This window comes from Momordica charantia (assembly GCF_013281855.1).
Source record: "Momordica charantia cultivar OHB3-1 chromosome 2 unlocalized genomic scaffold, Mcharantia_2.0 BLBB01000002.1, whole genome shotgun sequence".
Lineage (NCBI taxonomy): Eukaryota > Viridiplantae > Streptophyta > Magnoliopsida > Cucurbitales > Cucurbitaceae > Momordica > Momordica charantia.
Window position 1 is genome coordinate 5,505,686 of NW_028275160.1, and position 17,393 is coordinate 5,523,078.

General features: G+C 34.7%; 4 protein-coding genes across 5 annotated transcripts; all 4 read right to left on the bottom strand.

Annotated features, from left to right (window-relative positions):
• Positions 1-1,067: 1,067 nt before the first annotated feature.
• Positions 1,068-3,729, bottom strand: LOC111018091 (SOS3-interacting protein 1). Its single transcript, XM_022294040.2, has 2 exons — positions 3,572-3,729; positions 1,068-3,068 (listed from the first exon to the last, which is right to left on the bottom strand). Exon 2 carries the CDS (start codon positions 2,652-2,654, stop codon positions 1,194-1,196), a length of 1,461 nt encoding a protein of 486 aa, XP_022149732.1. The 5' UTR covers positions 2,655-3,068; positions 3,572-3,729; the 3' UTR covers positions 1,068-1,193.
• Positions 3,730-5,585: 1,856 nt separating this feature from the next.
• LOC111018077 (uncharacterized) lies at positions 5,586-6,449 on the bottom strand. Its single transcript, XM_088120904.1, has 2 exons — positions 6,435-6,449; positions 5,586-6,385 (listed from the first exon to the last, which is right to left on the bottom strand). The coding sequence occupies exons 1-2, from the start codon at positions 6,447-6,449 to the stop codon at positions 5,735-5,737; spliced, it is 666 nt and encodes a 221-aa protein (XP_087977030.1). The 3' UTR covers positions 5,586-5,734.
• A 1,038-nt stretch (positions 6,450-7,487) lies between these two features.
• On the bottom strand, positions 7,488-9,188 carry LOC111017988 (peroxidase 4). Of its 2 annotated transcripts, XM_022293905.2 has the most exons (4): positions 8,912-9,188; positions 8,580-8,771; positions 8,273-8,441; positions 7,488-8,090 (listed from the first exon to the last, which is right to left on the bottom strand). In XM_022293905.2, exons 1-4 carry the CDS (start codon positions 9,176-9,178, stop codon positions 7,705-7,707), a joined length of 1,014 nt encoding a protein of 337 aa, XP_022149597.1. In that variant the 5' UTR covers positions 9,179-9,188; the 3' UTR covers positions 7,488-7,704. The 2 variants fall into 2 exon arrangements, with proteins under 2 accessions (XP_022149597.1, XP_087976750.1); XM_088120624.1 differs by lacking the exon at positions 8,580-8,771.
• Positions 9,189-14,151: 4,963 nt separating this feature from the next.
• Positions 14,152-15,942, bottom strand: LOC111018087 (peroxidase 4-like). Its single transcript, XM_022294036.2, has 4 exons — positions 15,501-15,942; positions 15,220-15,411; positions 14,931-15,099; positions 14,152-14,723 (listed from the first exon to the last, which is right to left on the bottom strand). Exons 1-4 carry the CDS (start codon positions 15,735-15,737, stop codon positions 14,338-14,340), a joined length of 984 nt encoding a protein of 327 aa, XP_022149728.1. The 5' UTR covers positions 15,738-15,942; the 3' UTR covers positions 14,152-14,337.
• Between the last annotated feature and the right edge of the window lie 1,451 nt (positions 15,943-17,393).

A 17,393-nucleotide genomic window follows, 5' to 3' on the forward strand; every position in this document is an offset into this window, starting at 1 on the left:
TCGAATAGACTTAAAGATTCGTATTCAATCATTGCCAATAATACCCCTCCACTCCACAATCTTTAATTTTAAAAAATTGATTAAAATATTATTTTGATCACGTACTTTCACATCCTTCATTTTGATTCATATATCTTTCGTTCGTTTTTAGTCCATGTGTTCTTGAAACATTCGTTTTAGCATAATCCTTCAAACCACCGTATAAAATTTGTTTTAAAATTTTTACCAATAAATATAAAAAAAATGGTCACTTTTAAAGTAGAGAAACCAAAACGGATATTTTGGCCATTTTTTGAGGGACCAAGACAAAAATAAGTAAAAGTTGAAAGTATCAAAATAGTTATTTTGAAATTACATGAACTAAAATGAACAAAAGCTGATATTTAAACCGAAAATTTTTTCATGGCTTCTTTAAAATTGCCATTTCCCCCTATTCTCTTCCAACATAGTAAAAGCAACCCAATTTCAAATGACAAAAGCTGTCATCGATAACCATCAGCACTCATCTTCTTCAAAAATTATGGTGAAAAGGAAGTGTGGCAAAAGAATCCCTCAATCTTTAAGGAAAAGCAAAGCTCACACTCCAGTCCAGAACCAGAACCAGAACCAGAACCACCAAAATGTTGCAGTGCTGTAAAGTTTATTTGGTAATCACTGGGAAGAATGACATCTGGAGATTGGCCTTACCATGCAACTCCCATTCCCACATGATCATTTGCAAACGTGTCTCTCCTCTTTTTGCCAAACAGACCAACCTTTTCTTCAGTTCAAAAAAAGAAAATCTCAATCACGTGACCAAGAACTGTCATGAAAGCTACTGCAGTCTGCACTTCAAATGAACATTTGGACAATACAGATTTCATCTCATGGGACAATTTATCTTTTGCTCTAAAGTTGACAAGTTTGACTTACAAGAGAGTGAGAGAAGACTTTGCTTTATTACTCCAGCTTCTGAGGTTGTATCACCTTGATTGAGGCCTCTTTGATAGCCTGCTCAATGACAAGATACAGATTCTATATGTAGATTGGGTACTGATTGGCAACAATATGATGATGAGTGAAAGATATAAGAAGCAGAAAGCATATCTCGAAATTTGGTTAAGATAGAGTTTATTAGAATGTAGTTTAACTATGGTAGATGAACAAATGTACAAAGTGTGTCAATAGAAAGAGCGACTTGGGAGAGTTCGTCGTTAAGATCCTTCCGAACCCAGGTTTTGTGAGTTGTTCTTCGTGCTGCTACTGCTTTGTGATGTGCCATCTTGCTCCCGTTCCAGATTCGGATCCTGGTGTTGGAGAAGCTGAGGCTGTTGTTGTTGTTGCTGCTGCTGCTCATGATCTTCCCGCCAAACCCATACAATATCCTGTAGGGCTGGCCTTATATCCTCTTTCAATATCTTCTGATATTCCAATGTGTCTCCATTAGATTTTTTCATCTCCACCAAATAAAACGATGGAGTAACCTCAAAGATCTCTGTATCAATGGACAATGCCCCCTTTTTACCCTCTGTTAGTGCCTCAAACTTCAGTAGGCCAGCTTCCTTCTTCTGCACACGGAACCTTAGAAGTTTGGCAACTTCTTCCAGCTTTGAGAGAATGACAGAGGCATGTTTTCTACAAGTAAACAACGTTTCTTTCTTCTTTGAGTTGTCTTCAAATAAACTGGATAGATCGAATCCTGCAGAAAGGGAGATGATATCGAAAGCATTCAAACTCGGGGGTCTATCTGGCTCTTGCTTTCCATCTGCAGGGTCAGGGACACTACTCTCAGATGGTCCAGAAGTAGCTTCATCTTCTGTAGTTACAGCATCGCTTTCTGTTCCACTTCCAACATTCTTTAACCTCAATCCTTTTTTGAACCAAGAACTTTGTCTAATCATTGCTATGGGCGTCCTCGTATTGGGGTTTGGATCGAGCATCCGACTTAGCAGCCTCCGCACTTCACGAGGGAACCAACTCGGGCATTTATATTCTGCTCTTCCAATCTTCCGATACATTTCCATCAAATTTGAATCGTGGAATGGGAGATAACCTGCCAACAAGACAAACAAAACTACTCCACAAGACCAGATATCAGATTTTGCACCATCATAGCCCTTCCTACTGATGACTTCAGGGGCAACATAAGCTGGAGTACCACAAGTAGTGTGGAGCAACCCATCTTGACGCCTGGACTCGGCTAGCGCGCTTAAACCAAAATCAGACACCTTAAGATTCTCATTTTCATCAAGGAGTAGGTTCTCCGGCTTTATATCACGGTGATATACTCCCCTACTGTGACAGAAATCAACAGCATTGATTAACTGGTAAAAATATTTCCAAGCAACATCCTCCTTCAGCCTCCCTTTAGCAACCTTGTCAAAGAGCTCACCGCCTTTAGCATACTCCAAGACAAAGTAGATCTTAGTCTTTGTGGCCATAACCTCGTAAAGATGTACAATATTAGGATGTCTAACAAGTCTCATAATCGAAATTTCACGCTTAATCTGATCGATTAGTGAAGCCTTTGTAATCTTTTCTTTATCAATCACCTTAATTGCCACACTTTGATTACTCCTTGTATTCCTCGCATAATATACCTTTGCAAAGGTTCCTTGGCCGAGTAATCTCCCTAATTCATACCTTTGTATCATCACACTCGATTTATTTTCCATCCCAATCTATCAAATCCTATAATAGATAACACAGAATATTATCCTAATATCGACCCGAATCAACAAAGCAGAAGATAATTATGAAAAAGAAGCTTAACCAGCTTCAGATAAATCAAGAACTGATAGAATTGGCACCCGAACTCCACAATAACTTTTAGGTAAATCGAGCGTTTGAAGCAGAGAGCATATGGAGATTCCTGATTTACAGCGCTGCTTCCCTCCAATACAAAAGAGGGCAATTCAAGTGCATCTGAAAAATTACCGATGTCCGAGAAAGAATTGCGAAGGCTCAGAGTCATCTTTCGGCATTCCCTGGAAGAACCAGAGATTTGGAGAACCACTGGCTTCTCTCTAATGGAGATCAACAGCCACAGCCCTTCAGCAGAGAGGAGATGCTCAACAAAAGATCGCTGGCTGCAAAAGGAAATTGCCAACCATTCAAATAAATGAAATTCCAATTCAGAAAGAGAGAATTCAAGGATTCATATTAAACGGCTTAATACACAAAACTAATCTTACAAACGCATACGTAATCAGAATCACATCCACAGCCCCAACAAGAAATTATAATCAATTCTCGAGCTGTATAGCTATTAGAATCACAAAATATTACAATCCACCTCCCCATAACCAAATAACTCGAAGATAGTTTTTTTCTGATTGTTAAGTCTGTTAGGAAGAAGATACAACAGAAAAATGCAAACGCAGAAAATTCCCAGAAAAGATGCAAAAAAATTCGGGTACGCAACAGTAACAGCCAAAACTAAACTGCAGAAAATCAAAACCACAGAACACAAAAGCAAAGAATTGATCATAATTAAGCAAATTGGGAGTCCAAAGGTTTCTTAATTTCTTCAAACCAATTCAAAAAAAAGTGGAGCAAACCAATTCAAAAAAAAGTGGAGCAAATCAATTACCGTTGTGGTTGGCGAAGAGTCGGCTCGGAGAATGAGAAAATCTCGCGATTCAGAATCGGAAAAATCTCGGAATCTCGGATTAAGATTGAAACTTGGTTTAATTTTAAATGAATTTTTCAATTTTCTAATGCATATGCGTGGCCCGGTGAACGGGGGAATTAAGGAAGAATCGACCACCCTGCCATCGAGGCAGGATCCCATACGGGCAAGCCCACGTGCTCCCATGTGTGACTCCCTTTGAGATCGCAACATGTGTCTTCCGATCATACGATCCAACGGCTCCTGATGATTACGGGACGTGTAGCCGTCGGTTTTATAAACTTTGGAGTATCTTTAATCTTCCGAAAGCCAAATAAGCGGTATTCGTAATTTCGTAGAGGCTTAGCTGGACGAAGATCCTTTATTTAAAAACGAAAAAGATTAGGCATTTCTTTTATTAACTGTTTTTACTAAATTATGAATAAAATATATAAATAAATTTTCAATAAAAAGATATAAATTATATGTATTTACTACTCTCTTTTATTTCTAAATTGAAAAACTAATTAAATTAATTACTAAACTAGTAATTTTTATGCGAAGATCTCAGTCTTGGAGAATGAGACGGAGATGAGGACTTAAAATTTCAACCATGAGGTTGGGAGGAACTCTAAAAAAAAACAGAAAACAGAAATTATTGATCAACGGTTTTCTATTTTTTTAAAAACATTTAATTTTTGTTTATTGAAAAACATAAAAGAGATAAACTAAATACTAAAAACATAAATTATTATCAAACTAGTCCTTAATTATTATTTTTGTATATATTATTTAAATTTTGTTTTATTTTGATGTAGTATTAAAAGACTTTGAGTATTTTTTAGTTCAACCAAATGAGGAGGTCAGAATTCTAATCTCTAACTTTTTGTTGATCATTTAACCCATTTATATCGAGAAGTTAACAATTTTCTTACTAAATATGTTTTTTTAGATGTAATAAAGATACTGAATGGGTTGGTGTCAAATATAGATATATGTGATGAGTAGAAAATAGATGGCTCACTGCAAGAAAAAAAAAGGCTTTTAAGGACATGGAAAAATAAGTATCAGCAACGAAGGAGCAGGCGTCGCTAAGTTTGTTGCTAAAATCGCGTCGCCTTTACTTTTAGCAAGAACAGTGGGGCATTGTCCCTAATATACGACAAGCAGATATCGTTGCTAAAACATCTGTCGCTAATAATCTTATTAGCGACAGATTGTTATTGTCGCTAATAATCTTCTAATAGGATCTATAAAGTGTGTACAAAGACAATTAACTCTTCGCCACATGTGGGGTAAAAAATATTATTAATATGTTAACATGAACATAATATGGATAAAGTAATTATTGTCGATCTAAGTTAACAGTTCGATTTCCCACCCCACAATTAGTGCACCATATATATAAAAAATTGATGTTCAAGTTCCTACGTGTCCAGATAAAAAAAAAATATATTATTTTTAACTTTTCTTATTACCACACTAAACATCAACCCTTTGACTATAGTATGCTAAAAGAAGGGAAAAAACCATTATTAGTCACGTAAATAGAAATATGCATTATTGATAGTCTATAAGCATACTTAAACAGGAAATATGTAGTTGTAGGCTCGAAAATTACTCAAAAATAATAAGAGAACAATAATAAAAATAATATGTAGCGTTTGGAAAGCTATAAAACTCAATTTTTTCTATGAAATAATTATATGGTTGTTAAAGATTTGAATAACCTTTATCGATTTTTTAATTACAAATAAGTAACCTAACTATTAAGCTAGATATTGCCTATATTAATTTATTTATTAACATAAAAGGACTTTTATTTATCATATTTAAAAAAAAATTCAATTATTTATAAACCCACCTCCTTTCTCTTCTCTCTCAAGCTGATTTACCATTATACCCTCTCGGAAACCCGATCCCGTGTCGATGGACGAGTCACGCGCTGCGCATTACCACCACAACCATCGCTAAACCGCTTTGAATTTACCACACATTTCCAGATTTACCCCTACCTTCTTCTTCAATTTTCAATTTCCACATACGCCTAAAAAATTAAATAAAAAAATAAAACGTGAGAAATTAATACTAAAACAAACCCTCAGGCCAAAACCGGCGGCCCCCAAAATCGCCGATCCGAAATTGTCAGAGCTGAGTTCGATAATGGCACTGCTGATCTCCAATACTTCGGTTTTTAATGTCGACGGCGAAATCACAAGCCGTCGAGGCCACAACATGAATCTTGAACACGCCGATTACCGTCACTTTACCGGAAAGTCTGGCGTAAGTGCTGATCGGAAGTTCTCCGGCGACCACGTCGGGGAAGAGCTCCGGCTTGGCGAGCAGCCGGTCCGCAATCATCGTCAGTGAGAGGTTCATTCCCTGGGTCCCGTCGGCCGCCAACCGGCCGGCCGGAATCGGCGCTTCTCCGAATTCTTCCCCTCTGTATCTGATGACGGCGGTGCCATCGGAGTATTTGAAGGCCACTTTATTAGGGTTCCTGACGGAGAGATCCACCATCAGAGTGAGATTCAGATCGACGGCGAGCCTCGTGGGGTCCAGAGAGACGGCCAGATCGAGCAGAGAAACCGAATCGACGGCGATTGTGGGCCGTTTGGGCTTGAAAACTGGAAACCCTAAAATCACGAGTAAAATTACGAGCCCAGTTACGGCGAGTAAAATGCCCAAGCAAAATTTTCGTTGTTTCGCCAGTTTAGCTCCGATTTGGATTGAATAAGAAGATTTTTCTGTGCGTTTAGGAACTTGAGTTTCTGGTTTATTATCAAAATTTGGGAGCTAGTTATTAGGGAATGGGAAGAAGATGAAGAAAATTTAGCTGCCGAACGGCTTTAATTGCCATTGTCGATACTTTCAAACTCAATTAATTGGGTAGACGTTTGTAGATAGTTTGGGGAGGAGTGGGAGTTTCCAAAGTTGGCCGGAATTTGAGATTACGGCGGAAATGTTGCTGAAATGAAGCTTTCTTGGGCGGTTCGGCACCGTGGACGGCGGCGACGGCAATGGAATAAAATGGTTCGAGAGTGAAGGGGTTCAGAATTTGACGGTATGATTAATTTTTTTATGTTATTTTTTCACCTACATCGAAATAGGTCGTTGGTTCGGCCCAGCCCAAAAAGATATATCTCAAGCTCGGTTCGATTCAACCCAACGGACGTAATTTACCATTTGAGCCCAATTTTAAAAGTTGAGCCCACAATCAAGCCCATAAGCTTAGATCGGTAAATCGAACCTTTCACTTTGAAATTGACTGGGCCGACATTACTCAGGATTTTTCTTTTATTTAATGGATTGGTATTTTTTCCCTTTTCTTTATTTTTAGATAAATTTGTTATTATTTCTAAACAAAGTTTTATAACTTATAAATTACTTTTTTAAAATAGTATTATATTAGAACAAATTTAATTTTTCTTTGTAGTTTAAATGTGGGTGGAAATTTGAACCGAACAAGAGTAGATTTATTATTATTATTATTTTAACAAGAGTAGATGTGTTAACTTTTGAGTTTTATTAGAATAAATTAAATTCATTTCACATAATATACACTTTCTTATATTATTTTATTGGAAAATACCTGCTTTTTAACGGTAAAGGAGTATTGTTATTAAATATTTGACAACCAAAAGAAATAAATGCAAAAATAAATATTTTTTTTAAATTAATAGGTTATCAATTAATTTTTTAACGGGTAAAGACAAAATTTGATCCTTTTGTTAAAGAGAGTATTTTTCTATTTTATTATCTCCTATTGAGATGGTAGTTGAAACTCTTGCCCTGAGAAGTCAAATTTTCCCTAAATAATTATCAAATCCCAATTATTACTGGAAAAGGAAGTTTCAGAAATTAATATAAATAAAGGCAATAAAGATGGGACAGAAAATTACAAATTATAAAGTACTTCGAAAATAATTATTACCGAAAATTTCTATCGGTAATCAGATACTCCATGCTTTTACTTTTACCTTCCAAGTAAGTTATAATAATTCTTTCTTCTTTTCTTAAAAAAAAAAAAAGGATAAAAATCCATTATTTGGCTCAAGTTTAGTATTAATACAAGTCAAAGTTCTTGTGTAACATCAGAATCTCGAACGAGATAATCAGTTGGGTCTGCTGCAGACCTTTCTGATCTCGCCCTGTGATCCGGTGAGCGGCTTGATGTCTCCCATTCTGATCATAGCCGCCACGAAATCGGCATCGAAGGTCTTATCGTTTTTGCTGTATAGCTCGACCAATGAGTCGGTAGATCCGCCGTTGTGGAGGACCTGGTCGGAGTGGAGTAAGCCCTTCTGGTTCAAAAGGTTCTTGTAGTAATAGTTGTCGAAAAGCTTTGGTGTCACGACGTCGAGGGGGGCAAGATTGTCATCTCCTCCACTTCTTGGGCAATTTCTCTGTCTTAGCTTGGCGAACGAAGCATCTATGTTGGACTCGTTGTATATGCGGTTTCTAAAGCTTACGCACCTCGCCTGTCCAATCGTATGGGCCCCTGCAATGTCCAAGATAGAGTATTAAGAATATGAATAAATGATTAAACATATATATATTATATACTTATTTATTAACTTAAGAAAAATACTTAAATTCGGACTAGTCGTCACTAATCTTTTTGGTGACCGTTTTTTGTTTAAATAAAAATAGAAAAAATATCTGTCTTTCTATCTTTCTCACCGGACAAGGCAACCATGTCTTTCGTTGATAGGCCTACGGCGTTAAACCGGTTGATGAGGTTGCTAAGGGTGGAGGTCGGTGGAGGGATGACGCCGCTGCTGGCAGCGGAGAAACTGGCTGTTTTGGAATCTCTTCTTCCTAGTTTCACCTCCCAGCTTGGCCCTCCCAACTATAAATATAGTTAGTATAAATTAGATACATATTTATATTACTTAAAAATCTTAAATGAAAAATGCTTTTAGTTATATCAAAAGCGACGTACTTTTCAAACCTAAATAATTTTAACAGTGAAAAGTCAACAACTTACAATGACGACAGAGTCACGAGAAGTAAGAGTCAAAATATCAGCACACGAGACAACGCTAGGACAAACTTTCTCTACGCTACTCTTGATATCTTTTATGACATCAAAGCCTCTAACAGACCTATTATTTGGAGGTGCTGTTTGCTCTCCCATGAAAGTTGGAGTGTCGTCTAATAGAATTGACCCGTCACAACCCTACAAACAATGGTATAAACGAAAGAATTCAAATGTCCATAACAGATTAGATTCACTGCAATACAACGGTTTAGCAAGCTTTTTGAGTTGATTGGTAGTTTAAGCAAAAGAAATGACAGAATAGAAGAAAAGTTTAGTACGTTAACAAAGCAGTCGTGGAAGTGGAGGCGGAGGAGGGAAGCGCCGATACGGGCTTCCTTAGCGATGGCAGAGCGGACTCCAGCCCTGACGGTGGAAAGGAGGTTGGGGCAGGTCTTGGAGTAGAAGGTGGTGGAGAGCTGGGCAGAAGAGCTGCCCATCAAAAGGAAGAGCTGCAGAGCTAAAGCCAAAACCACCATTTTTTTGGGAGTGTGAGAAACAGTGATTGCCATTTTTAGGCTAATTGGGAAGAGAAGTGTGGTGGACATGATTGTGGTTTGATTAAGGGCTATTTATACACTGTTTAAAGGGGGAGAGAGAGAGTAGAAAAATGTGGAAATTTTAGAGATTGAAAATTAAAGGCATTTAATATGAAGATGGGCCAAATTTTGGCATTGGTCGATTGGTAGATTACCTAATCTCTTCAAAGACAAAGACTGGCAATTGCATGGATTGGATTTATATGTCTGCAAAATTATAGAATAGGTTAAAAAATGATAATAATAAAGAAGACTTTGTTTGAATTGATTGATGTTTTGCCTAAAAGTATAAAATAGATTAAAATTTTGATAATGAATTATTCTCACAAGTTTGGGTTTAAATTTTTTTGTGGGTTTGATTTGGTTTTGGCTCAATCAGAGTTTAAAAAGGAAAAAACTTTGCTTCTTAACAGGAGCATTCTTAACAGGAGCATTGTGCTCCTTACCCTCATGTGGCCCTATAAAAACAAGACAAGCGTTGGTTGTTGCTTCTTTTAATTATTTTATTAAATTTCCTTAATCTGATCAAAATCTCCCTAAATCTCTTTGAATTCTTTTTTAGATTGGTTCGACGACTTTTCTCTCTTTTTTCTCTCTCCCTACACTTCTCACTTCCTTCTTTTTCTCTATTCTTCGTCTACCTTTTTTCTCAACTTTGATGCAGTATTGATATTTGATCATTTGAAGTTAGAAGTTGAGGGAGAATAATAAATTTAATAACTTTAATCCAATATCCCAGAACTTCTTCAAATTACATTCATTTGCAAAAATGGTTATGAACAACAAATTGCAGACATCCTCCATCTAAAATTAGAAGATAGTAAGGCACACAACGAAACAATAGAAGAGAATATTATACAATTTAGGCAACTTCTCGTCAATCACTTAAAACTACGAAAAATAAAAATTAGATTTTATATATATGTGTACACCTTTAAATTGTGGATAAATATTTGTGGAGATTCATCTTTCATTGGATAAACTTGAGTTGCATCAATTTTAAAAACAAAGTGGAGATGAAGAAAATAGAAGAAAATGATGTTAGAGTACTCTTGAAGTTGAGAAGAAAATGAACAAGATGAGAGAAAAAGAAGGGAGTGAGGAGTTGTACGAAGAGAGGAAGTGAGAAAAAAGAGATTTTGATGAGATTATGAGATTTAATAAAATAATTATAAAAAAAGCAATAACCAAACACTTGTCTTGTTTTTATAGGGTCGCGTGAAGGTAAGGAGCACAGCGAAGTTTTTTCAATTTAAAAATTGAGCTTATATAATATTTAGTGGACGTGTGTTTTCTCAAAGAAATAAAATTTTAAGTACTTTTCAAGCCACTTCTGATTATTGAAAATTTTTAAAATCATTTTGACTAGGTTAAAAACACTATTTAATTAAAATTTTAACTAAATACTATATATATATATATATTTTAATTTAGTCATCCATGGGCACTTTGAAAAGTATACGTCAAACATGCACTTAGTCCATACCATGAATCAAAACTTATGAATCATACTTTTCTTTTGTAATTTGAAATTATGAGCCAAATATAGCAGTGGTTTAACCTATAAGAACACGAAAAAATATAATAATTCACGCGTCGAAGTTCTTGTTAACATTTAAATAGATGCACCCGACCAACCATACGGTTAATCAACCAAAATATAATATATCCATGGATGAAAGGGAGGATTATTATTGTAATTAGTGAGGTGGGGCTTGGACTGTGTGATAATTATTGAAGCTTCGATCCATTTAGTCAAATTAGAAGGGTCCACAAAAGCAAACTTTAGACTAAAAGAGTGGATTATTTTGAATAATTCATATTTTTGGGCCTAAATTTTAATTTTTTGAATCTTTTATTTTCCTTTATTTTATTATGTTTGTTTGTTTGTTTTTTTTTTTTTATATAAAGTTAATTGTGCGAATCTTAAGCAACCACGAGGCCCATGCATGCAGCGGTAGTTTCCGCAGGGACTTTATAATTTGAGCAGCCACTTTGAAATTTCCTAGTTTGCAATAATGACAATTTTACCATAAAGTAACATTAATCATTGTTTTTCTTTACTTTTTTTTTAGATAAAAAAATGTGCATTTAATCAACACAAGTATAATATTAAATTTTGAACTTGTTGTAACCAAACATATAATTAATTAGCAAGAAAGCTTTCTAAAAACTAATTATATTAAATTATATAACTCCTTTAATTAGCTTGAAGGGGAGGCCAAAATGTTTGAAAAAATGGAGAGAAGTTTAATAACCAATGTACTTTAGTAAGTACCGAATACTTTCCCTTTAAAATTAATATGTATTTATGAGGCTTTGAAAATAGATATATCTTTCTAATGTGATGTATTATTTGACTGGACAAATATATGGAGATCTTCAATTTCAAAGCACATATGAGTTTTTTTTATTAATAATCAAAAAAAAATTAACAACAATATGATTACAAATGATTTCTCATAAAAAAAAATTAAGAACCAAGTTGGAATATTAAAATAGAATATTTAATTTTTTTAAATGAACATTAATTGTTGAATATAATATGTTGGCTTTTTGTAAAGGATGATTGATTCCACCAAATCCCATCATTATGCTTGATTTTGTAGTAGAGAAAGCCAACTAAGGCAAGGCTCTTTGTGGGTCTATTTTTTCAATTTAGACGTCTTTTTCTATATTTATTTTGGATAAAGATTACGCAAACTTGTAATTTAAGGAAAATTATAACTTTTCCACACATTGACCATTGGAAAAAGTATTTGTAGACGAACCATATGTTGATTGTCCCTTGTTGGAAATGTGTGGTGGACTTGTATAAAGTGATAATATAATATATTTTAAAATATATATATGCTTTTTTATTTTTTTTATTTAAAATTTTAGTCCTGTACTCTCAATTTTGATTCATTTTGATCATTGTATTTTCAACTTTAGTTCATTTAGTACTTTCAAAATATTTGTTTTGGTCCTGTACTTTTGAAAAATGACCATTTTGGTTTTAATTTTAAAATTTTAAATATAAATTCTACAAGTAAGGAAAATCTTTTTAATATAAAGACATGATTACATTTTAATAAATATATTGAGAGTAGTGTTGCGTTGAAGTTGTGTTAGAAAAATGAGATTAAAAATGAAATTAAGGGACCAAAATAGTCACTTTTTAAAAGTATTAAGGACCAAAATGAATATTTTAAAAGTAGAGGAACAAAATGAATTAGATCTGAAAGTAAAAGGACCAAAATAGTATTTTAACCATAATTTAATATAAAATTAGAACGAGAAACCTTGAGTTCAAATGCTTATGGCATATCTATTTCACTCTATTTGATATTGATATTATTGGATCTATGTGTTGTTAAGTCTCGTGTTAATTTCCAATAGAGAAATAAAAATCTTTCTTGAGACGAGGTCAATTTAGTAGAATAAAATTTTCCGTAGGATATATTTTCAATTGCCACAAGTCGTTTCTCAAGTTGGATTAGATCATTAGTTTGTATATCTCATTATCATGTGAAGCAAGCTAGAGTCATTTTAACATTATTTCCAACTCAAATTACTAATATTTTGAAATTAAACGTCATATAAAGAGTAAAATTGAAAACAAACCAAAGTCAAAATGAAGAAAGAAAAGAGCAAGTTCTTATTTTTTTAAGAAGTAAAAAATAATGAAAACGTGGAGACTAAGTCAAAGTAATTAGGAGCATTTTAATGATTATGTATTGGTTTGACTTAGAGTTTTAATTAAATTAGAATAATTAAACTCTCAGCCAATAAAGCTCGAATTTGGTGATGCCATCACCATCGCCACCGCCAATATATTATTATATTGAATATTTATTTAGGGTTCGTTATTTATTGTTTGATTAATTTTTTTTTTTTTTTTTGCAAAGGATTGTTTGGAATTTTCATGTGAATGGGATTGATTCGTCCTTATATTTTCTGTAAATTAATGTAACAAGGATAAAAAATATCTTCTTATTGACTTTTTTCTCTCTCTCTCTCTTTCTTTCGGAAATAGAAGAAAAGTATATATAATTTAATGCTGACAATTTGCAAGACTTTGAAGTTTCTTTATATCTTTGTGTTGGTTATAATCCTTTTACCATTGATTTTGGTTCATTTCGGGTTCATATATACTTTCAATTTTTGGGAGAGATGCTTAAGGTATAGCGACGCATACCCCGAGTTCTGAAGATCGATCTTCGGGTGAGATGTTAATCGAGCTTCAACCAACGAAAGTCGAAACACCAAATTTGAAGGGTAAGATAAAAGTACTAAACGAGAACTAGCAATAGGATTGAGGCACATGTGGTCACCTCGACCTCTCCCGACCCCTAGCCCTCGACAAGCCAACAAGGATAAAATCTATTTTTCCATAGGAGAAGGAGCTGTAATAACCCTCTCCAAAATCACCCATCAACCTGTAGGGTGGAAGTTCAAATTTATGACTTTTTTATTCGAGAAATGTGTGTTAACCAATTGAGTTTCGCTTAATTGGCAGAGGTCGTCGAGTCGCACATATGCTAAAATTTATATTATTAGACTGGCAAAAATAATTGTTTCATGATAGCCACCACGGTCAAATTATTGTCCCCATATATTCTCTATAATTAATATTCCAATAAAAAACAAAAAGAGAACAAAAACTTTAGTCAACATTTATTTAGTATAACAAAGTTGGAACAATATATTGAAAAAAAATAAAGTTTGAATGTGAATTTCTTTTGTTCAGTATAATAAATTGGAGGTAGGAAGGGTTCAATCTCTGATAAAAAAGAAATAATTATCGATTACTGTTTAATAATGTTCATATTATTTACATGTGATAAAAAAGAAATAATTATCAACTATTGAATAATGATCATGATAGTTACATGTGAATGGACTAATTTAATAATTTTGATATATTATTATTAATGAAGTTGGAGTTAAATTATATCATTATAGCGAAATCTGATATCAAAGGACAAGGGTCAAGAAGATTAAACAAATAAAATTATATCATTAACCAGAAAACAATCTTTAAAAGAAAAAATACACATCATCCACACTTGCATAAAGGCTTATGTTATTTGCTCAAACGAATTCAAAATAAAAAAAAAAAACAAAAAACAAATTATTCTTCATCACAATTGAAGTTGGAACAGTTTGAGATTTCGACATGTCGATCAGTTGTGTCTGCTGCAGACCTTCCTAATCTGGCCCTGCGATCCAGTCAGTGGCTCAATATCGCCCATCTTGATCATGGCCGCCACAAAATCGGACTCGAAGGCGTCGCTGTCGTCGCCGTAGAGTTCGACCAAGGAGTCGGTGGATCCACCATCGTGAAGCACTTGATCGGAGCGGAACAGAGCCTTTTTCTCGAGAAGGTTCTTGTAGAAGTAGTTGTCGAAAAGCTTGTGGGTTCTGAAGTCCAGAGGGGCATGATTGTCGTCCCCTCCATTTGTAGGGCAGTTCCTTTGCCTCTCCTCTGCGAACGACTCGTCGATGTTGGTCTCGTTGTATATTCGATTCTTGAAAAACAAACATCTCGCCTGACCGATCGTGTGGGCACCTGCATGCATGCATACACCGTGACGATCAAATTTGTATGTTCATAATAATCGTTTGATAACCAAAACGAACATAGTTCAACGATAATTGACATATATGTCCAACCAAGAGGTTATGAATTCGATCCCTATCCTCACATATTGTACTAAAAAAAATAATCTTTTGATATTAAATTTGACATTTAAGATAATATATAAGATGCATGTACCTGATAAGGCAACCAAGTCTCGTGTGGAGAGACCTTTGGAACCGAATCGGTTGATGAGGGTGTCGAGAGTGGAGGTCGGCGGAGGAATGGCGCCACTGTTGGCAGCGGCGAAGCTGGCTGTTTTGGAATCTCTTCTTCCCAATTTCACCTCCCAACTTGGCCCTCCGAGCTGAAAATAAATAATTAATTTATAAAAAAAAAACATTCGTTAACATCACCAGACCAAACCAAACCAGTTTTGTAAGGTAGGAGGTTTAGAAAGTTAATTAATGAGAATAAAATAACTCACAGTTACAACAGAATCTCGAGCAGAGAGAGTCAAAATATCAGCGCATGATACAACACCAGGACAAATTTTTTCAACATTTTTCTTTATACTCTCAATCACATTAAACCCTCTAACGGATCTATTATTGGGAGCCGCCGTTTGCTCCCCTCTAAACGTAGGAGTATCTTCCAGAAGAATCGATCCATCGCAACCCTAATCAAGGATATCATTTGCACAAAATTAACCAAAAGCAAGAATAAAGAACATAAAATGTATAGCAAAAGAGTAGAACTTTTTCATACGTTAACAAAGCAGTCGTGGAAGTGGAGGCGGAGAAGAGAAGCGCCCATGCGAGCTTCCTTAGCGACGGCAGAGCGGATACCGGCTCTGACGGTGCTGAGGAGCTTGGGGCAGCTCTTGTAGTAGAAGTTGGGGGAGAGCTGAGCTGAGGAGCTCCCCAAGAACACAGCCAACAAGGCTAAAACCAAAGCAATGGCCATTTTGTTGGGAGAAGAAGAAGCAGCTGAAATAATAGCCATTATTATGCTAATGAATTTGGTGATAATATATTATTATCAGTAGAAAGCGAGTGAGAGAAGTGTGGATGATTGAAGTTTGAAGAAGGGAATTAGGCTATTTATACAAAAGATATTGGAGAGATTTGGTATTAATTTGGTAGTAGATGGCCTGAAACTTGAACAGAAGAGACCCAGTAAAATTATTGGGACTGGAATTTTCCAACGTCTAGAAAATAATGATTAAACAAATTAAACACTTGAAATACAAGTTTTTTAAGAGTTAATTGGCAGAAGCCTTTTGAATGGGTTGTGGTGGGCAGGTGGATTATTAATTTGTGATCAAATTAGTCAATTTTGAAGGTTTATTTTATTGTTTTTGGCTCATCGGCATATTTTGAACAGTTCGTTTTCATTTGCTTTGTTGCAGCTGAAAGCCGCCGCCGCCGCCGCCGCCTTCTTATTGCCCATGATACATTATTGGCTCCAGAAATTATTGAGGCAGACGCAGCCACTGGCCACACCATGGAAATTCGACAACCTTAGCTTGACAGTCTTTTAAAAATTCATGATATATGATATATATTTTAAACATCAAATTACCGTTAATTTTTAAAGTTGTGTAATTTTTGAAAATATTATAATGAGTCTCGGTTTTGTTAGGACAAAAGGAGATTTAGACGAAAAAGAATCATTGTTGTGCCGTTAAAAATGACACTAGCAAGCAATTTCGACATGATCTGGGTACTACATCATATATTTACCGGTTGCTTCTCAAAGTTAACACAACTTCGAATTCAGAAGTAAACTCGTCGGAATTGAATGGAATCTGAAGAGATGCTCATAAAGATTTTGTCGATGGTCTCGACGATTTCCCTAGCCGCAGCGAGGAGTGTTGTTCCGTGGTGATGTCTGTAATTTCTTATATGTGGCCGGTCGATGGTCGTATTTCGAGGATTTCACCATCAATTCAGTGGAAGTGCATTCCGATAGCATCAATTTCAATGTTCTCCAGTGTCGATTTCGAGGAAGGGAAGGAGGAGGAACAAGGAGAGAAGGGGAGAACAATGCTATTTAGCCTAGGTCAAATGAGAAAAAAAAGGCCTCAATTTTATTAAAAACCGAACCGAACTAAACATTTTTCGATTTGAGTCAGTTCGATTCGGGTTCTTACACCTCTACTTTAACTTACGTGTTTAAATAAATTTTTAATTTTTAATTTTATGCGCAATAGATCCTTTTGAACATAAAATGAGAAGTGTAGTGATTAAGATATTTCTACCTTTGTGATATTCTTAAAAAAAAGATCAATTAGATACATATCTTGAGACAAAACTAAATAATTTAACATGAAATTTGTTATAATTTATCAACTTCTAGTTGCGATGATTTAAGGTAAAAGATTATGAGAGTTTTATTATTTTCTATTTCTTTTTAATTTTTAATTAATACTGATTTTTAATTTTATAACATAAGTCATTACCCTTTATCAACTTTTGATCTCTGAATATCTTCCAGTAATATTGTTAGAAAGATACTTAGTTTCTTACTAGTTTGTAAATTGACTACTCATTAATTTAAAAAAAAAAGTTCACCGTTTTTACATTTCTCTTTTTGTTAGTACAACAATGTGAGTATAAATATTGGAACGAAACATTTTTTTGTTAGATATAGATATCT

Excerpts from the sequence above, each read along its gene's own strand:
- LOC111018091 (XM_022294040.2), bottom strand. The coding sequence starts at position 2,654 with ATGGAAAATAAATCGAGTGTGATGATACAAAGGTATGAATTAGGGAGA.
- LOC111017988 (XM_022293905.2), bottom strand. The coding sequence starts at position 9,178 with ATGTCCACCACACTTCTCTTCCCAATTAGCCTAAAAATGGCAATCACT. Across the intron at positions 8,772-8,911 it reads TCCACGACTGCTTTGTTAAC|GGTTGTGACGGGTCAATTCT; the intron begins GTACTAAACTTT and ends CATTGTTTGTAG. Across the intron at positions 8,091-8,272 it reads AGACATGGTTGCCTTGTCCG|GGGCCCATACGATTGGACAG; the intron begins GTGAGAAAGATA and ends TGGACATTGCAG.
- LOC111018087 (XM_022294036.2), bottom strand. The coding sequence starts at position 15,737 with ATGGCTATTATTTCAGCTGCTTCTTCTTCTCCCAACAAAATGGCCATT. Across the intron at positions 15,100-15,219 it reads CTCGAGATTCTGTTGTAACT|CTCGGAGGGCCAAGTTGGGA; the intron begins GTGAGTTATTTT and ends ATTTATTTTCAG. Across the intron at positions 14,724-14,930 it reads AGACTTGGTTGCCTTATCAG|GTGCCCACACGATCGGTCAG; the intron begins GTACATGCATCT and ends GCATGCATGCAG.